At 33.8% G+C, this 22738-nt stretch overlaps 1 protein-coding gene across 3 annotated transcripts in view; it reads right to left on the reverse strand.

Moving 5' to 3' along the window:
* Positions 1–22738, reverse strand: part of COMMD10 (COMM domain containing 10) — a 225938-nt gene that overhangs the window by 163347 nt on the left and 39853 nt on the right. For 2 of the 3 annotated variants that reach the window (XM_074281547.1, XM_074281545.1), the window contains one exon: positions 18184–18294. In XM_074281547.1, coding sequence (XP_074137648.1) covers positions 18184–18294 — 111 coding nt within the window. Of the gene's footprint in view, positions 1–9153; positions 9304–18183; positions 18295–22738 lie in introns of those variants that run through there. The other variant, XM_074281546.1, reaches the window with a different exon arrangement.

Here is a 22738-nt window from a genome sequence, read left to right on the forward strand (position 1 = left end):
AACCAGAGAGACAAAAGAGACAGAGACAAAAACACAGTGGGATGGAGAGAGCTGTTAATTCTCGATAACTCTTGAATGCCGAACCTTTATCTGAAATATCTGAAAAAAATATGTTTCCTATGTATGGAAGAACTGCACATGTTTAACATATATTGGATTATTTGCTGTCTAGGGGTAGTGGGAAGGCAGGGAGAAAAATTTGGAACACAAGGTTTTGCAAGGATAAATATTGAAAATTATTTTTGCATGTACTTTGAAAATAAAAACTATTATAAAATATTTTTCCCATTTAACCATTTTTCTTTTTTTCCTTAGATGCATAAATTTTGCTTGTACAGAAGTTTTTCAACTTCATGTAAACAAAATTATCTATGTTTGTCTTTAATACTGCCTCTATCCTTTTTTTGGTTAAGAATACATATCCTACCTAAAACAGTGAAAAGCTTATGATTTCTCATTTTTATGGCATGACCTTAATATTAAAGGCATGTTCATTTTGTCTTTTAAAAAATAATTGATAATTCTATTCTAGAATGTCTGACTCCAAATAAGAAGTCATATTCTCTCAGCTTTTTTGCTTCATTAATAAAGAGGTGATGGTATTAGATGAAGAAGGAGACAGCTTTGTGGCTCACCACTAGAGGAGAGCAGAGATCACTGAGCAAATTTCAGGACCAGGAAAATGTTTTACACTAAACTGGGGAAAAGGAGTTGGAAATTTTGGAGAAGCAGGGAGAGGAGAGAGGAACAGTAATTCTTGGGGGTCTTGGGAAGCAGGGGGGATGCTGGTATCTTCTCTATTTTCACAGAGCTAGAACAAAGGGCTCCTGCTTCACGGGGTCAGGGAAAAATGCCATCTCTCTGCCAGTATCCGCCAAATTGACTCCAGTATTTGAGAAAGCAGATTCCCCCCTACCCCATCAGCTACAACTCTCTTTGGGCATGCTGCTCTCAGCACTGCTTGGCCTCATTTTTCAGTGGGGTCAGGACAAAATAATCTCCTTTCAAGCTCTACCTCCTCCCCTCCCCCTTCGCTAGTCAGGTAATGGAGACTTTCAGCAGAAAACAAAACTCCTCAATTTCTGTCCCCCCTACTTTCCATCATCCACCACACACACACACACACACACACACACACACACACACACACACTCCTAGCCCAGCAAAGTGGTGGAATGGGTAAGGGAATTCACAATTAGGTGGAAATTGTATCTCTGAGTACCTCAAAATGGCTGATTTTTGTTTTGTTCTCATTTAAAAAAAAAAAAAAAGTGTCAAAACAGCTGGCTGGATTATTTGGAATTTTTAAATAATCCTAACTTTTTAAAGTAGATTTTGAGAACTGTCTTGTACATAACAGTGATGTAGCAGTAAATGTGACATTTTATAATAATATCCCTTCCTCTCTCCTTCATTTCTATCCCTCAGATATTGTATACCTATGAATGATTTTTTTTTAAAGCTATAATAAAGGTTCTACCTTGTATTTAGAAAGAACTCTTGCTCTAGAATGTTCAGTTCCTAGAGAATAGTTATTGGTCTATTCTTCATACTTATATCTAGCACAGTGTCTGGCATAGAACAGATACTTTAAAATGTTGTGTTTTGTCTTGTATTATTAACTGTTTGCTCAATCATTTACTGCATTGCTTTGTAAGAGAGATGATGATGAATGATAAAAGATGAAGAGAAACAACACAATATAATGGAAACATTACTGTTCTAGAAATCAGAAGACAGCTTCTATTCCGAGTACTGCCAGCAACTCCTTATATGACCATTAGCAAATGACTTCAACTTTACAGGCATGAGTACCAATTATCTTTAAAATGAGAGGAGTAATAAATGATCTCTGAAGTATTTTCTATGTTAAAAGTCTTTGATTTTATGTAAGTATGCATAATTTTCTTTAGTAAACTAAGTATAACTAGACAATTTTTTAATTTCTCTGTCTCTAGCTACAAAGGCTGATTTTGATTTTGTTTTTCTAAAGAAACATAAACCTTTATTGCATTGCCTTGTGGTAGTTTTTGATAAGTATTCTGACCCTCAGAAGATGAAGTGAAACAAGCATTAAAACAAGTGTCTTATTCTACCTCATTAATACATAACAAAATAATCCAGCTGTTAAAGAGATACTTTATTAATTTTTTTAATTGGTAAGAAAAGAATTTTAAAACAAATTCCACCTCTATATACAATGACACCCCCCTAGGAAAATGTCCCACTATACAATGAAAATTCCATAGTTTGGCAGTGAATAGGATTTTGTCTAACAGCATTACATGGATGGCATTTCTGACATCTGTTTTTCTCACTAACAAAGGTTTGTCAATCTGTTATTGTGCATCAGATGGCATAAATGTGTGTTTAAGAATGCATATATTATATACAATGCTGTTTTCTGTTCCTCTTTATATTATGAAATGTTCATGGTTGTGAATATTTAAATTCATAACAAAATTTCTTTTAAAAAAAGCATACATTGCTAAGGAATAAGTAATAGCATTTTAACAATATTTGACAAATAAAGAATAACAAAAGAAGCCAAAAAGAAGATTTTTCTATATTTTACATAGATCCTATGCTTTTATTTTTAGCCAGCATATATAATTATTTGTATATAAACCAATCCTGAATAAAAAAATGATAACTTGTAACACAAGACATAGAACTAGGAAACACATTTTTACAAAAAAATATTTTCATCCCTCATTCTCCAGGCCATGCCACCATGTCTGAGGTGTCTCTTCAAAACTACTTCAAAACTACTACCTTCAAAACGGACGGACGGAAGGAAGGAAGGAAGGAAGGAAGGAAGGAAGGAAGGAAGGAAGGAAGGAAGGAAGGAAGGAAGGAAAGGTCCTATAAACATAAAATTATTCACAGCAGCATTTTCTTAATAACTATAAAATGGAACCCAAGTGGGCATTCATCAATTGAAGAATGGTATATAACTATAATGGGATAGATTGAAAGAAACCTAAGAAAACAAAAAGCACATACTCAGACTCATTCTCTCGACCCTCCCCAAGAAAAGCAAGCTCTTTCCTCTCACATTTGTAGGGGTCACCAAGGGCCTCATGAGTGGTTTTCTACATGAGACCCACTGGTACACTTTCCTCTGTTGATTATTACATGATATGCATTAGTCAGATAGACTTATTAGTCAGTGCTTATCAAGGTAGCTCCATTTGAAGGGTTGCTACGAAACCAAAGTCAGTGACACATTCTCCTACGGGTACAGACAGAGTTAAGGAGAAAGTGGAATCAAGTACACTCATGAGCAAAGGGATAAATTCACAACCTCTGATTACTGGAAGTCATTTTTGCCCTTTGAACTCCTCAATGAAGTTCCCCTTAGGCTCTGTGTAGAAGGAAGCAGGAGCCTCCAAGGAATAGATAGATCTATTTTGACTCCTGATACGACTCTGCTATTAGTTCCTAAGATGCTGCTAAAACAATAAAGAGAAATCTAAATCTTATGACCCTTTAAAGTTCACAAGGTCATCTTCTAGTCAAAAGGAAGGGGAGATTAAGACTCTACCCCATCCACCTCCCCAAGCAATTCCCACTCAGGGGCCAGGACAGAGTTGTTCTGTTCCCTAGGCTGCCGAACACCCAAATCACAAGTCCAGAAAACCAATGATAAAACATGTTTCCCACTTCTTGAGCTAGGGCAGGATTGACGAGAGGTAGAGAATCAGATACACATTTTCAGACATGACCAATGTGTGAATTTGTTTTGCTTGGCTGTGTTTGTTATAAAGGAAAGGAGCTATTGAGGGTTGGGGAAGTGATAGTGATATTAATGCCAAAATAAAGAAGAGAAATATCATTGAAATAAATGTTTTAATGCATAAAAGAGAAAAGAATGAAATTCAGCTTTGGAACTATCTTCCAAACCCAAGATTTATGGAAAAGAGATTAGTGGTTTCATATATAATCCTCCTTTTTCTGCTCTTCTTTATATGTGGAAATATGTTTATTGATGACTGTGAAGGTCAGAATAGCAAAAAAATCTAAATTTAAAATGCTAGGAGAAAAAAAAGAAAAATAACATTTAAATGTACTGTTGCTTAAAAATTGATCAGAGGAAATAATAGGGTACATTTATATTATACTTTACAGCTTATAATAATATCATTACATTTTTGGTTTCAGATTAAACCTTTCAAGAATTCAAAATATTCTATAACAGCACTAACAGCTTATGTTTACATAGTGTTTTTTTCAGAACAACCTTGTGATGCAGATAGTAGAGCATTATTGTGCCTATTGTACAGAAAAGGGAACAGTGGTTCAGAGAAATCAAGTGAATTGTCATAAAACAAGTAGGTGGTAAAGCTGGGGGTCCAATACAGGTTCTATTACTTTGAATTCAGTTCTCTTTGCTTCTCAAGAAAAAAAGATATAAAGTTTCCATTTTCTAATATAGCAGCAAAGGTTTTGGGCCCAGCTCTCCTAATCTTCCACTAACACTGGCAGGTTGGGTTCCCAAAGGGAGTTGGCTCCTCTTCCTCTTGGGGATCAGGGAATTACCCTGCAGGTTTGGAAAGGGGAAGTGTTCTATTGTACTGGAACCCCAATGATACATGAGTTTCCATCTACTTCCCACTCATAATTTATATCAATTACAATCAATTATATCAATGAGATATAATTAGCTTTTTTAAAGAAATATATTGATTTAGGAATAATAAGAACAGTTGTTTCAAAGCATTCCTCCCAAATGAGGGCACCCTTTCCTTAAGTACAAACAGAATCCAAGGGAAAATTGATTAAAATACATATGGCAAAGGGGGGAATGCCTTTCCAACCCATCATGCGGTCCCAAAGAAGCTCTTTTTTAGGCAGGAGTAGCTTTCATCTAAGACCCCTTGAAGAATTCTGATACTGCCTCTCCTTAGGATATCAGAGATAACTTGGGCTCCTGATGTGGATACTGCCAGCAACCACTGCTGTTCCAGGAACAAAGCTGGGAAACTCGTGGGAAGTACAAAATCTTCAACCTTTTGAAGTTTGCAAGGTCTTTTTCTGAGGTCAAGGAAGAAAAGGAGACAGATGTTCTTTGTCCACCACCACCAAAAGTTCACAGTGGGCCTAGAATCAGGAAAACTCAAGCTGATATCTGGTCTCAGACATGTGATAGTTGTGTGGCCCTGGACAAGTCAATTAACCATTATCTGCCCCAATTTTTTCAGCTTATGTGGGCATAACAATATCACCAGCTTCCCAGGATTGTTGTGAGGATCAAATAAGATAATAGTTGTTAAGCCCTTAGCACAATGCCTGGTACATAGCAGGACTTAATAAATGCCTGCTCCCTTTCCCTTTCCTCTTAAGGGACTTGGTGAGATCTCCTTCTACCATTGGGCTGGCCTACCACTAGAATGCCAAGATATGAACTAGCTTGCTATTTTTTTCTAAGCCCCAAAGACAAGACTGAGTTTCCTCAATCAATCCCAATATAGTTCCTGTGTAGCATCATTTTGTTTGTCTCAATGGCTTTCTTTCCTTCCAAATTTATTGGAGCTCTAGATATTAGTGCCTTCTACTCTGAAGGCCTCATTTGAACCTAGTTCATGTCAGATTCAACAGAGTAGTTCTTATCTGATAATGAATTCGAGTAGGCTACCCTGAGGCACAGCTGACTGACTAATTAAACCTCCAATTTTACAATTATATTTGATATGCATGGTACAGTAGAAAGAATCCTGGACTTTTAGTAAGGAAGTCCAAGTTTGAATCCCAGCTCTTTTTATTATACTGCTGTGTTCTAGGGCACTCTGGATCTCAGTTCCCTTATCTGTAAAATAATACTGAATCAGATGATCTCTAATGTCCTTTCCAAGTCCAGACATTATTTGGACAAAAATAATTCTTTCATGCAATTTTCCCTAGTTTCTAGTCAGAAATGATCTGTTCACAATGTCTTATTGATACCTCTCATTTATTTATCATAATCAATTTTATTATGCCTTTATCTTCCTTGATAGATCTTAAACATTTAATAAATGTCTACTATATATAAGGGGAAGGAAAAAAGGAAATAAAACATTTATGTAGCCTATTCTGTGCACTGGGCAAAGTGCTTTACAAATATTATTTCATTAAATTCTCACAACAACCCTGTGAGGTAGATGCTGTTATTATCCCCATTTTACAGTTAAGGAAACTGAATCAGTACAGCTTAAGTGACCTGCCCAGGGTTACAAAGTTAATAAGTGTCTGAAGCTAAATTTGAACTCAGATCTTCTTGATGGGATGGCATGACAATAGACTGAATATGAGAGAAAAGTTGAGAATGATTCTGACCTTAATAACCTGGACTCCTAGAAGGGCAGTGCTCTTCTCAAGAGAAATTAAAGGAGAGTGTTTGGGGTAAGGGTTGCGTGTAGAATGCAGCGGATGTGGTAAGAGGAGGGAAGGCAAAGGAACAAGGTATATGAAGAACAATGAACTTGAAGACAGAAGACCTAAGTTCAAATCTTACTCTGCCACTTATTATCTGTATAATGGTAGGCAAGTTATTTTAAGAATTCAATTATCTGGACCACAATCCCCATTTCTGTAAAAGAAGGTGGTTTGGATGATATGATCTGTAAGGTCCCTTTCAGTTCGAAATTGTTGATGCTACTACTCAAATGTGAACTCCTCGGGGAGAGGCGACATTTATGATTTACCTTACCTTTCCTCTATCACCTGAACCAGCTAGCTCAATCATACCGCCATCCTTGGACTTCAATGGACATTCACTTACCTAGAACCCAGTCACCCACCACATTCTAACCTTCTTCAAACTATATGGTAGCACCATCCATTCAGTCTTTTCAAACTATAGCTCTTATGTTCTCCATTAGAAGATAAGCTCTTTGAAGGCAGGAACTCTTGTTTTTATATTTGTATCCCCAGCACTTAGGAAAATATTTAGCACATTATAAGAACTTAAATGTTTTTTTTTTCATTATAGTACATTGCCTAGTTCATTGATCCACATTAGGCATGTTTGCTGAATGAATAATAGGGAAAGGATATTCAATTATTTGTCCTATAAGACAAATCACTGGTGTGTCCTTAAGAATCCCTTGTGCTTTAATAACTACCATGGTTGATATAAATGGAAACTTGCTGCTTATCATTAAACTGGAATCTCTGCTCAGAATACATGAATAAGAAGCCCATGATTTCCCAGAATTTCTCCTCAGATCAAAAGGTATGTTATAAAACTTGAAATCACTGTAATTTATAATAAAGAAAAACTCTTTAGAAACTCAGGCTTTCTTATCAAACAATCATCCCAAGGAAGACATTGAACAGTAATAAACTTTCCATTCTTTTTTCCAAAGAATAATTATAATAATAACTTATGTGTGTAACATTTTAAAATGTACAAAGTACTTTACATCTCAATGGCTCCCAAGCAAAAAAAGAAAATACTATTAAAAACTTGATCCAAGGAATTAGTTGAAGTACCATAATTAGAGCTTAAATGAAAAGACAACATAAAGATCACTGGAATAAGGGACATTTCTATGTGCATTCAAACACTTATTTACTATATTCAAACACTTTATTTACTATATTTTTTACTATATTTAAGAAACTATCTGATGGAGGTAATTTTAAAAATTAGATACCATATTTCTCCTCTATAAGCTCATTTTATGATAGTGAAAAACATGTATACAAATAACTAAAATACAAATAGGAATATGTTCATAAATATTCAGAGCAAGGAAGATGATGGGGGCATGGTAAATGAAAAGGATTCAAATGAATGCTATTTGAATATAAGCCTTGAAGGATGAATAGTTTTAACAAGCAAGTCTATGCTGGAGATTGATCTAGTTATATTTCAGTTATTTATTAATTTTATATAACTTGATTTATTAAAAATGTTAACATAATTGGTACAACAATACCTTTCTTTATATGATGATTAACTATAATGGTGAATAGCATTTTTTTTTTTAGAGAAATTAGATACTAATAGACTGCATATATGTTTTGGTTGTAAAATAATGTGGCCTATTTCTTTGTTCGTAAGCCAGCATAATCAATGATGTCAGCAGAGCTCTTAGAATAAGTGTTAAAATGTGCTCCCTCTACTGAATTAGTTGGCTCTGAAGAACCAAAAGATAACACTGCTTCCTATATAAACATTTCTGTGAATTTCTCTCACTAGCCAGAGTAGAGTTGCTTCAAATCAAAAATAAAAGGAAAAAGAAATTTAGGATCCAAGGACATTTGAAAATAGCTTTTAATATACTGAGTATAAAACTGTACATATCACAAAGTCAATTGCTATTCTAATAGGGCTCGACAGAATATTGTAGGATTTTACGTAAGAAAATCCATTCTAACTAGGACTTTTCATAAATTTAAGAAATGAGATTAAATATTCCTGACCCTGAAATTTAGTATCTGAAGATCCTATTTTAACTTCAAGTCATAATTTCCTTTCCATAAATAAAGTACCATCTGCAACCTGAGTATAATCCAATTTACCACAAGATAAATGAGATTTCTGTTGTCAAGGCAATTTTATCCTAGTTGTTCAAAGAAAGAGAAAAATGAGAAAAAAAAAAAAAACACAAGGAAACCTTCTTAAAGGAAATAAAACAAAAATTACAGTTACAAAGCCAACCAAAAAAAATTTCATAATTTAAAAAATTAACATCAGTCTAACCTTATTACATTGTTGATTTTAGGTAATAAATTTACCAGGCAATGAAAATACCTTAAGCAATAAAACACAATAAACAAAAATCCTTAAACCTTAGAAAAAGGTGTTTTATTTTGTTTTTTGTTGGTTAACCTAACAAATAGTACAAAAATAATTTTAAAGCTCCATAAAATTACTATATCGAATAATAAAAATTCAGTTGATTTTTTTAAATTAGAGCTGGTATGTCCTAGAGACATCAAATAACTTTAAAATATTTTTATGCTAGAATTTGACGAATATGTTACTATCTTCAAAAGCTTTTTCATGCATTCTATTTCACCCAACAGATATAATTATAAGATCATATTCAATTTTAAAGGAGTGAAATGGTGATGATTTCATTTATTTGGTCTGTATTCATCTGATTAATAGCATTAACTTCAAAAATGTTACTAACAGAACTCTATTGTTATATACAGATTAGAAATGTAAACATAGTTTTCCCACAACTATAGACTTCACAACTGATTCTGCATTTTATTTCAAAGAACAGCTTGAAAGGCAGAGGTTAAGACAACTAAAGAACACTACTGCCCTCTGGTGAACGAAAAGGCAAACAACACTTCAATTTTCTGTAAAACAAGAATAGGAAGTTATTTTGAGAAACAAAATTCTAAACAATTAACTAAAAAAACAACTGGGTTATATACATTAAGGCAGTGCAAGACAAGTATTCTTTCATAAAAAGTGACAATACTATTTTAAAGTTTATTTTTATACTAAGAAAAATCATAAAACTAGGTCTTTTAAAAGAAATTCACTAAATCTTGTTTTAAGCAATTTTCAATTTAAGAAATAATTTTTCATTCTACATTTACCTTTTTTGCTTCACAGTAAGAATTTTCAGGGTTCCTGTACTCTTATTTATCCCAATTCTTGCTACATAGCATTTCAAATGTGTCAAGGGATTCCCTTGTCAGAGAGAAGAAAAAAAATTATTTTGGTGGAAAAGTTGATGGATTGCAGTTAGGAAATTATATAGTGATTTTTAACAAGTCCAACCTGCTCCCTGGCACAAAGGTCTATCTTTTTAAAACATAATGTTCTCCTGACAATGCTATATAGTTTAAAATGCTGAAATTCAATAGCCAATGAAGAATCAGTGGTAGGTGCCTCAGAGAACATTCTGGGCACACAAAAGCTGCAGGATTTTTCCAAAGCTGACTTCTATAAGAAGTGGCTTTGGGAAGGGATTTCTCAAGCATTCTGATCTGAGGAACTTTTTGTACTCTTAAAAAGTTTATTGCAGACTTCCTGAACAAAAGCTTTTGTTAACTGTGTAATTATTGTGTAATTGTGGTACATCTATCAATAATTACCGTGTTAGAAATTAAAATGAGTGAATCATAAAATATTTTTACCTCATAGATTCTTTGAAAGGATCTTTGGCAACTTCCAAAGGTTCCCAGATCATGCACACTCAGATCACTGGATTAGAGAATACCATCAAGAAAATATATAATAAAGTGGCAAAAAAAAAAAAAAAAAAAAAAAAAAAAAAAAGCTGGACAACCCCAGTACTCTAGTGACAAGCCACAAAATAGAGAAAAGATCTAGAGGAAGGCCTCTAGCATGCTGGGTAATCTTAGACAGTTCTAAGGACATTTTAAAAACTACACAAAATAAGAAAGCATGGATCAGTTACCATCTTTCTGATGGAAAGAATCCCCATACTGATGTGATCACTGAGCCACTAAAGTACTAAAGTTATAAGCTGGTGGTCTATGATTTCAAAAACTGTCGAAAGGTTATCTTTAAGATGCTAGGTGAGGCAAAAGTACAGAAAACAGAATTTCACAGTAGTCACAGGTTGAGTAAGCACAATTCAGAAAAGCATGGATTCTTTAAAGCTGTCCAGTGAGCAGAAGCTAAAACTATTCTATATGATTTTTTTCTTTCTTTATGGATTCTCTTCCTTGGTAGTAACTAGGTGACTGCTGTGAGGAGAGCATGATTCAGAAATTGCTTATAGAGATGAAATGGCAAACTTTTGGGCAGCATTTTGTTGCTGCCAGAAAAGAAATGTACAAGAGAAACTGACTTTTCAAGTTGAACCTGCCCAGAAGATGAAAAGTAGGCATTTTAAACATTTCCCTGTTGCTAATTTGCTGCCTGAGCCCTGGTTTGATTAACTATATATGAAAGTACTGTCCAGCTCTGAAAATTACAGATCTAACAAAATCTTTGAAATCAACTCAAAATTTTAAAACATCACCAATTCATAGGAAAAAAAAATATGCATCTACTCTTGTCCTGATTTTTTTTATTGATAGTTTCTGTTCACTTTTTTTTTTTTTTTTTTTGAGGACAAGGTTAAGTCATAATTATACAATGATCAGTCTCATTGTTCTTTCCATCTATAGTGTTGTAGTAATTATGTATGTGGTTTTCTTGGTTCTGCTTACTTCATCCTCCAATTGTTTATATAAATCTTCCCATATTTTTCTGAATTTTCCATTTTCAGCACTTATTATAGGTAAAATAGCATTCATTTGTAAATTTGTATACCACAATTTGCTAAATTGTTCCTTAACTGATGGCCATATACTTTGTTTTCAATATTCTGCTTACAATAAAAAAGATTTGCTTACAACTATTTTTGTTCATATCCTTCTTTGAGATATATGCCCAACAGTGGGTCTTCTGAATCAAAGTATGAATGTTTTAGTTCTTAGAATGATTCTAAACTGCTTTCCAGAATGGCTGGAATGATCCACAACTTCACCAATCGTGTATTCGTGGACCTGTCTTTCCACAACCTCTCCAACAATAACCATTCCCAAATTCTTCATCTTTGCCAGTTTGCTGAGAGAAAATGAATAGTAATTTTGATTGGTATTTCTCTTATTTTTGATAAAAAGAATTGTTATTTTTATTAATATTAAGAATTTGTTTTATATCCTTTTACTACTTCACAAATAGAAAATGGTTCTTGGTCACATGTAATCGTTTGTTCTGTAAATATCTGCACTATCAGACCACTATGAGATGCTTTCTACAGAGATGCCTCCTCCCCTCATCATTAGCTTCCCCTCTTCTCATACCAGCTGCAGAATATTTATGTAAAAGTTTTTACAATTTCATGTAACTGATATTAACTATTACATCTTTTGTAACTGCCTGTTTCTTGTTTAGAATTAACATGTTTTGTTATTAATTACGAAAGCATCTGCTCTGGTTTTTTCCTACATTTTTTATTGTATGAACTTGGATATTCAGATCACACATCCACTTTCAGTTTATTATGACATATAGGTTTAAGATAGTGATCTAAACCTAATTTCTGCCAAACTACAATCCAGTTTTTCTATAAAAATAGGAAATTATTCAGCAAATAATTTATGTTCCCAGGCTAACTGAAAACTAAACAATTAAAAAAACAGTTTCTGATTCTACTTTAACTTATCTTTTCCAATGATCTGCTTTTCTATATTTTAATTAGTAATAATGAATTTTGAGGATTACTGTTTTATAATATAATTTATGGTCTGGAAGTACTATTTTTCTCCTATTTTCCTCTTCATTATTTTTTCAACATTTCCCTTAAGATTCTAGACTATATATTCCTTCAAATTTATTTTGTAATTATTTTTTCTAGCTCTGACAGTCTAGATGTGTGACCTTGGGAAACTCACTTAATCTCTCATAATTTGGCAATTCTCTAAAATTATAAGTTGTAGAAAAGTTACCAACCAATATTGATTAAAAGATTTTCTTGATTCTAAAGTTCCCTATAGCAGTAAAGTCATAGGCCTAATCCCTATATTCATTTATAAAGTATCTCCTTTTTAGTCTGACTGGTACAGTACAAAATCTACTTATTAATTTAGGCACAGTATCCATTTTTATTATATTGATGTGATCCAACCATGAACAACTGAATAGCCTTTCAATTATTTAAGTCATTCTTATTTCTTAAAATGTGTTTTGTTATTGAATTTCTACAAGCTCTGATTCTCAAGACAACTGAGATTTCTGAATCATCAAATAAAAGAGAATGTACAGTTTATTGATTATATACTCCATCAGCAAAAAACTTTTTGAGCACAAAAATTTTAATATATGTTAAAATTACATTTGCATATGGGAGAGGAGATTTAGCTTTCTCAAAACATAGAGGGTTAATTAATGTAATCAAAGAAAGAAGAAGGTAAGCAAAGAAAGGGGATATTAATGTACTAACAAAATTCAAATATCTATCTATACTCTGTCATACTATTATGAAGTATGAGGGAAGTTATCTGATTGAATTGGAAGTGACTTTAGATCTGGATAGGTAAAGATTGAACATACCCCAGTCCCTTAAAAGAAAAGCCTGCAGCCCCAGATAGGCAATTCAAGAGTTTGAGGCAGAAAACTACACCATGGTGTGTGATCCCTGGCCATCTACCAGAAAGCATTGGAGTAGAAGAGGATTTTCTCTCCTCCCTATCCCACTGGTGGAAGAGTGGAACTGCAATAGGAAGCCACGACCAGCAGAATGCAGTTCAAGGGTATTTATGGAACCATTAATATACAACAAACAGGAGATACAAAAAAGATCTGCTTTCTTAATAGGAAACAATTTCAAGGAGGGTGACCTATGGCAATAAAGAAGAGAGCTAACTATAAGTTAAAGAACTAACCCTAGCAACTGAGAATGGAAATGTGGGGAGAAACAAACCCAAGAGCCTAGCTGAGCAACACACTTAGCAAAGACATTGTATTTAGCAGGGGAAATAGTATAAGGATTCCACAAAAAGAAAAATGACATAAAATCCCTGTAATACTTGAGAAACAGTTCTCTTTACTATACCTCACTAGTACTGTACTCTAAGTGTGGACCCACTAGAAGATCTAATCCTTTTCCCCTTGGTGTTATTTTCATTTGTGAGACATGTAAGCCTTCTAAATGTATGAAGGGGAATATTTCATAAAGTTTTTACTATGCCATTCAATACAGTTATAAGATAATTGTGTCTACTATTTATTGGAATAAGATCACTGGTGGAAGCTTGCAAGCTATGATTTTAGGAATATAGATCCCACAAAGTACCTTTCTCCACAAGGTAGTAGATACCATTTAGGGACCCAAATAAAAGTAAAAATGTGTACTGAGGAGAGAGGAAGAGGGCAACCCAGTAAGTACAATATACATATATACATTATTGTACTAATAACTGTGCATATTATAAAGTTTAAACAAAAAAAATAAAATTTTTTTTGAAACTGAATAACATTTGATTCTCAAATCAGTAAAATCTCAAATCAGTACTAAACTAGAATTTAGTGAGTATGGGAATGACATAGAGTAGTGTGGACAATAACTTAGAGAGGAGAGAGTTTTAAAGCAAGGAGACTTATCACAATGGTCCAAATGAAAGCTGGTGAAGACCAGAATTATGGTGAGGAGATTTAAAAAACCAATATTTTACAACTGATTGGATGTATGTGATGAAGTAGAGTAAGGAAGAATGAAATCAAGATTGACTGAAAGGATTTGATGAGTTTAATCAAAATAGTTAAGTTCAAAAAGGGGATAGGTTTGGGAAGAAAGATAATTTAATAAGATCCACAAGAAAGATTATAACTTGTGTCTATACTTATTTATCCTGATTGACTCATTCTTTTCTGCCAAAAATGAAAAGGTTGGTGAGGATGGGTTTTACTCCCTTGGAGCACAGAGTCCTCCTACCAAGGGTACCTGCCACAGCCAGGACTGATTTGAGGGACAGGAAATTTTACCTATATAATTGCTATATGTACTTGGGTGTTAGAAAATAACCATCATGAGGTACACCATATATTCATATGGAATATGGTATGGAATAGTCACAGTATGTGGTCTATGGTATATGGTATAGTAGAGCCAGTACTGGGAGGAGGTAGAGTAAAGAAGTGTTGAGCAGCAATGGATAAAGGGGCAACCGTAATTAGTTGTATGGGAGAGGAGCCTCAGAAGAGGCTGTTATGGAAAGGATGGACTTATCTTCACACTCTCTCCCTTTCAGAAACTTCTCTTTGAGTCCATTTAATGGATCCCAGTTTGGAGACAAGAACATAGCTATTTTATTTAAAACAAAAACAATGTATTATAGATGCCTAAAAGCATAACTAGCAAAAGACCTTTTTTTGGGAGAAGTAAAACTAGCAGGTGAATATGGCTGGCCCTCTAAGATGACTCGACTTCTATAAAAAGAGTGTTTCATAATTATTTCCTCTGACTATGAAACACAAAACAGCTCCACAACAGGTTCCAATTGGCATTCACTTGCTGTACGTAGTTGCATAGTTGCAAAAAACTGTCAATCACATGAAACATATAATAAAACCTATAGAATATACGGACCTACTTTCTCAGTTCCTTAGGCTTATAGAGTATCTCTAGATAATATATGCAAGTGTGGGCTTAGTCTTATGCTAAAACAAATATTTTTATTGTTGTTATTCTCATCTTGGTCTATGTTGGTAAAAAGGGAATTTTAATACTTTTTTTCTTTTTTGCATGATTGCACATGTATAACCTAAATCATATTTCTTACCATATCAAGGAGGGAGTGAAGGGAAAGAGGAAGAGAAATTTTAGAGTTTAAAATTTAAAAAAATACATGTTAAAAATTGTTTTTAAATGTAACTGGGGAAAATATAAAATATTCAAAAACAAAAAGATACAAGACTTCAAGGAAACAACATAAAGCCCACCAAAGTATTATGTATTACTATTTAGTAAATAAAGCAAAAAGCAAAAATTATGTGGACATAGTCAATTAAAACAAAAAAGGCACAAAAAGACGTGTATTCTCTCTTGCTTTGCTGACAACCATTAGTCCTCTTCTTTATCTGGCTCAGGAAAATAAAGCTATGTAAATATAAATGCTTTTGAGGAGGCCAGTTCTATTAAGATAATAGCTTAACACCTAAAAGGTCAACAAATGTTAGAGGATATATAATTTTATAATGAGTTAGATAAAGGAAATTGGAACCTATGACTAATGAGTCAACCTAGGTTTAAAAAAAAGATCAGGTGCCTTTGAATATCCCGGTTGTGAATATATCATCATTCTCCTTGTCAAGCAAACCCCTCTATAGATATCAAGGGATTCCATGCCATCCAGTTTTTGTTAGCAAATTGACCCAATCATTCCTACAGTCTTTCTACTCTTCAATTTCTCCCCATCAACTGCCTTCTTCTGTTCTGCCTATAAACAGGCCCATCTTTCCTAAATCTTCAAAGACTCCTTACTTTTTTTTCACCATCACTGCCAACAATCATCCTCCATCCCTCAGTTAAACTTCTTGAGAAAGCTATATTGCTCTCTCCAAAGTCATATACAATCATTGTTAAATCTAGAGGCCTTTTCTCAATCCTTAGCCCTGCTGACTTTTCTGCAGCATTCAACATTGTTGATCACCCTCTTCTCCTGAATAGTACCCTCTCCAGGTTTTTATGATATTGCTCTCTCTTCCTTCCTGTCTAACCATTCTTTCTCAGTCTCTTTCACTTGTAACTCATCCAGGACACATATACTAACCCTGGATATCCTCCAAATGTCCGTCCTAGAATTTCTTCTCTTCTTTTACATTATCTTGTTTGGAGATTTAATCATCTCCTATTAGGAGCAAATTAAATTAACATCTCCATATAGATGATTCCAGAGATATATCTCCAACCCTAAACCCCTCCTCACCTCGACCTAATATCTTCTCCAACATCCTTCAAGTCTCAGCTCAAATCCCACCTTCTGGAAAGAGACTTGTATGTGCAAGAATGTTTGTGGCAGCCCTCTTTATAGTGGCCAGAAACTGGAAACTGAGTGGATGGCATCAATTGGAGAATGGCTGAATAAATTTTGGTATATGAATATTATGGAATATTATTGTTCTGTAAGAAATGCCCAGCAGGATGATTTCAGAAAGGCCTGGAGTGACATATGAATTGATGCTGAGTGAAATGAGCAGGACCAGGAGATCATTATATGTTTCAACAACAATACTATATGATGATCAATTCTGATGGACGTGGCTCTTTTCAACAATGAGATGAACCAAATCATTTCTAATAGAACAGTAATGAACTGAACCAAGTACACCCAATGAAAGAACTCTGGGAGATGACTATGAACCACTATATAGAATTCCCAATCCCTCTAATTTTATCTACCTGCATTTTTGTTTTCCTTCACAGGCTAATTGTACACTATTTCAAAGTCCAATTCTTTTTGTACAGCAAAATAACTGTTTGGACATGTATACATATATTATATTTAATTTATACTTTAACATATTTAACATGTATTGGTCAACCTGCCATCTGGGGGGAGGGGGTGAAGGGGAAGGAGGGGAAAAGTTGGAACAAAAGGTTTTACAATTGTCAATGCTGAAAAATTACCCATGCATATATCTTGTAAATAAAAAGCTATAATAATATTAAAAAAAAATCAAATCCCAGCTTCTGCAAGAAATCTCCTGCCACCCCTTTCTCTCCCACTACTACTGTTTGCTCCTTCCCTCTAAGATTATCTTCCATCTACTCTGTATTTATTTCTATGTAAATATGATTTGGAATGTTCTTTCCCTTCGCTACCCTCCCATGATAATTTGTTGACTACCCTTGAGACCAGAAATAATGTTTTTTGCCTTTTTTGGTTTTCCTAGCATTTAGACATATAGTATGGATTTAATAAATGTTTATTGACTACATTTCATAATATTAAACTCAGAGTTATTCTACACTCACTTTGCCTGTCTCTGTTCTCATGTTCCTACCCCTCAGCTTCTACTCTACCCATCCTGATTTCTTCTGGGTGAGATATAAGTAGTTTACATCATTATCTTATGAAATTTTTCAGTGATAATTTATAAACTGATAATTAATATTTCTTTGGCACTTCGCACTAGTGTCACATTTACTTAATAAATCATGTCAAACATCTATTAAAAGGTAGAGGTGTGAAGCCAAAATCAAATTTTTATTCTGTCAGTAAGTCAATAAACATTTATTAAATACTTAATATGTTTCCAGATACTACACTAAGTGCTGGATTTTGCTAAGAACAGAGAATATTTTTAAATCTGCAGGACCTTAAAAGACAATTCAGATTACTGTCATATTCTAATTATTGACTACATAGTTCTTTATAATAATATTCATTCTTTGACAAGTGCGCAGCCTAATTTTTTTAATCCTGCTAACATTTAAGTGTAAAAAGCAATCTATGACCTTTTCCACAATTTCTTCCTCTGATAGAATTTAATAAGAAATTTTCCATCCAAAAATCCATCTACAAAATCAAATAACCTTTCAAAGAAATAGGAAATGTACCAAATTTCTTTTATGTATGACTCCAAAGACTATTTTATGCAAATAATGATACTTCATGTCCTTCAGTTTAAAATTATTGGCAGTTAACTTTCTGATATAATCCACAAAGCTCTAAACAAAGCAGACAGTTCACCTGGAAACAGTTTCTTACCTTTGAATCTTCATTGCTTACTCCAAGTTCTAACACAGCTTGAGGAGATTTCAGCTTTGCTTGATTAGACTGAGCCATTTGAAGGTTAAGCTGCCATCCAATTGTCTCAAGCTACAACAGACAAATACAGATGGAAATCAGATGGTGCATAGCAAAAATAACCAGCCCCCTTTAAGCATGGCTCCCCTATATCAGTCTTGAGTTTCCTTCAATATTCAGACCTTACAATTCTCCCTCCATTGACAATTGGCTTCCTGTCATGCCTATCAGAGCCAGCAAAACCAAACAGTTTATTCTAAAAAAAGAAGTGTTCCATGCAGTGGCCCAAATTACTCCAGAGGACTTACAAGGAAATCTACCTCCCTACTCTTGGTAGAGAGCAGGCTGTTGTACAGAATGGTGCCAACTGTCGTCAGACAGAGTTACTGATGCATGTGTTTTGTTAACCTGTCCTTTACTATATGGGAAGTTTCTGTGGGAGAAAGTTACAGCAAAGTGGCAGGAATGTAAAAATACATCAATAAAATATTATTTAAATAACCGTTCAGAGACTGAAGGAAAGCACACAAGAAAGACAATTACTTTATAACATTAATGCCTTTCTCTGATAAGCTCAAAGCATTTTAGATAATTCAGTGACTTCAGTAAGCAAATTAACAGTTGTTAGTACTTTGTTATGTTTAGCTGGTTTAATAAATAAGTTTTGAATGAAGCTAGGAAATATAAAAGTCAACAGTGCTACCCCAGGACACTGCTTTCAATAAATACAACCTTATTTTTTTTCCCATGGAATATAAATATACTTCATGAACACAAAACAATTTCTGAGGTAAGGCAGACAATGAAAAATTAAAACTATGATTGTTCAATTTTTCTTCTTAATATATCAAAAGGTATGAATTTGCCTTGACTAAACTTTACAACTTACTATCTCCTGCAATGTCAAATACAGTTTAAGATCTTGTAAAATTTCATGTACCAAAAAGCATTAGAAAGTTTTGTGAAATGCAGCTTAAATATTTGACAATATGAATGAGTAACAAAAATATAAGACTACCTGATGACACTGGTACAAATGACACGATCATAAAAATTTCATATTGACTAACATCAAAACTAATTAAATTAAAAAAAAAAAAAGATTGCTAAACAATTAAAAATCACAGCAGAAACTGAAAATCAAAATAATAAAAAGACTGAAAGTGTTCTCTCTTGAAGGAGGTAATAATTTGATGAGAAACTAAAGCCAAGGCCCTGATTCTAGCATAGTACCTTTCGGGAACAAGGAATAGAAAGGAGGGAGATGTTGTATAGACATAAGCAAATACCACAGGCTAAACATCAATTAAATGAAACATTTTAAAGAAGGACCCTTGCTGCACTTATCTTCATCACGAATGTAAAATAGCCCAAGACACCAACCCACAGCTGTTTCTGAGTAGCCACATACTACACATTTCCAATAACTGAGGATAAACACATGCTGGTTTATTTCCACTGCCTGGTTCAATTCCTTATGCAATATGTCATTGTTAACATCAAAAAGCATTTATTCCACACTCCTGTGTATCCTGTCAAAACTGCTTTGACTAGTACTAGTCTAGAAACATTGAAGAGCCCATAGGGGTCATCTAGTCCAACTCCATAGTTTTACATATGAAAATATGGGACCTGCAAAAAGTTATCAAACTGTGCATACCCTTTGATCTAGCACTGCTGCTATTGGGCTTATATCCCAAAGAAATACTGAGGAGGGGAAAGCGACCTGTATGTGCCAAAATGTTTGTGGCAGCTCTTTTTGTAGTGGCTAGAAACTGGAAGATGAATGGATGTCCATCAATTGGAGAATGGTTGGGTAAATTATGGTATATGAAGGTTATGGAATATTATTGCTCTGTAAGAAATGACCAGCAGGACGAATACAGAGAGGTTTGGAGAGACTTACATCAACTGATGCTGAGTGAAATGAATAGAACCAGAAGATCGCTGTACACTTCAATGTTGTATGAAGATGTATTCTGATGGAAGTGGATATCTTCAACATAAAGAAGATCCAACTCACTTCCAGTTGATCAATGATGTACAGAAACAACTACACCCAGAGAAGGAACACTGGGAAATGAGTGTAAATTGTTAGCACTACTGTCTATCTACCCAGGTTACTTATACCTTCGGAATCTAATACTTAATGTGCAACAAGAAAATGGTATTTACACACATATATTGTATCTAGGTTATATTGTAACACATGTAAAATGTATGGGATTGCTTGTCATCTAGGGGAGGAAGTAGAAGGAGGGAGGGGATGATTTGGAAAAATGAATACAAGGGATAATGTTATTAAAAAAATTACTCATGCATATATACTGTCAAAAAAATTTATAAATAAAATTAAAAAAAAAAAAAGAAAGAAAGAAAATATGGGGCCTGGCAAGTTCACACATTTTGCCCATTGTCACACATGCAGTAATTGTCAGAGATGTGATTTGAATCCAAATCTTCAGACTCCAGTCTACTTCAGACTACTTCAGACAGTAGTGCTATAATATCTCTCTGAAATAAAGACAAGATATGTTGCACCTGAGAGAGCATTTAGACCAGTATTCTGACCTACCTATTTAGTAAACTATTTCCCAGAAAGGTTATAAGGCTGAACCACAGTCATAAAACATATTTAATAAGTCTCTGTATTCTCGGGTCTACCTCCACAATGTTTCTAAGCTGTCCCCTTCTCTTCATGCAGTCACCACCCTATTTCTGGCCTTTGTTACTTTTTCCTGAAATACTGAAGTCACTTTCTAATTGTCCTCTCCACCTCCGAAGTCTCTCCCCCAATCCAACTCACCCTCCTCATAGCTGTCAAGATTTTCCTGAAGTACTGGTCTGACCTCCAACTACATCCTTTTGGTCAAATAAAAATGCCTTTATTTGGCATTCAAACTCCTTTGTTGCCTTTACAGCTTTACTGTACAAATACTTCTTATATACTCTCATACACAATATTCTATCTTTTATCTCACAGCTGAAAGACCATGGCTCTTCATCTCCAGCCCTTATAATCTTTCTTTCAAGTATTAGTTCAAGAATAAATTTCTTTTAATTTTATGGAAAAAAACAACAAAATAAATAATCCTTTAGTTAATTTGTTAGAAAAAGTAAAGAAGAAAATCAAATTGTTAGTATCAAAAAAGAAAAGGGAGAACTTTCCACCTATGAAGAGGAATTTAGAGCAATAATTAGGAGTTATTTTGCCCAACTATATGTCAATAAATCTAATAATATAAGTAAAATGGATGAATACTTACAAAAATGTAGATTGCCCAAATTAAAAGAAGAGGAAATAAGTTATTTAAACAATTTGAACAAGAAATTAAGCAATTTCAATTCCCTAAGAAAAAATCTCCAGGACCAGATGAAGCTACATGTGAATTTTACCAAACATTTAAAGAACAATTAATTCCAATATTATGCAAACTATTTGGAAAGGAGTCCTACCAAATTCCTTTTTTGACACAGATATGGTGTTGATTTCTAAACCAAGTAGGATCAAAACAGAGAAAGAAAATTATACACCAATTTCCCTAATGAATATTAGTGAAAAAATCTTAAATAACATATTATCAAAGAGATTACAGCAAGTCATCCCCAGGATAATACACCATAACCAAATAAGATTTATACCAGAAATGCAAGGCTGCTTCAAAATTAGGAAAACTAATAACATAAGACTGTATCAATAATCAAACTAAAAAATATCACATCTCAATAGATTCAGAAAAAGCCGTTGACAAAATCCAACACCCATTCCTATTAAAAAATACTAGAGAGTACATGAATAAGTGGAGCTTTCCTTAAAATGATAAGAAGCATTTATTTAAAACCATAAGCAAGAATAAATTTCCAGAGGCCTTTTCTGATCCTCCCAACTACTAGTGCCTTTCCCCCAAAAAATAGCACATATGTATTTTGACCTTAGTGGTCATTCAATATAATCATCAATTGAGCAAAAAGTTCCTCTCACTTTTACAAGTGTTACAAATCTTAGATCCACTGTTGAATATTCATTACATCATAAGGCAATCTCTTCTAATTCTGGAAAGCTCTTAATGTTATGAAAGTTTCCCTTACATAGATGAAATCACAGATGGCCCGCAAAAATCTAATTATCTTGTTTCATAGTCACATCTTATTGCTAAGACATACCAAGGCATACAGTCTAATAAAACCAGAACTTTTTCACTGCTACCTAGCCATGCTTCCTCAATCTTGTAGTTGTGAAATGTATTTTTTGAATTCAAATATAAAGTCTTAAGTTTAAATTTATGTATTTAAATGGTGTATCAATGGTATTGATAATGACACTAAACATAAGAGAATCAAGGAAAGATTCCTGAGGCATTATGCTAAAAAATCTCTAACTTTTAATCACTGATCTTCAGGTTCATCTCTAACCATTATTCAGTGTTCTCTGGATACAGTAATTTAATCAGTTCCAAATCTATCTATCTGTCCTATTAGCTAGCCTACATTTCTTCATCTTCTCCCCTAGGATATG

This window comes from Sminthopsis crassicaudata, chromosome 1 (genome assembly GCF_048593235.1).
Source record: "Sminthopsis crassicaudata isolate SCR6 chromosome 1, ASM4859323v1, whole genome shotgun sequence".
Lineage (NCBI taxonomy): Eukaryota > Metazoa > Chordata > Mammalia > Dasyuromorphia > Dasyuridae > Sminthopsis > Sminthopsis crassicaudata.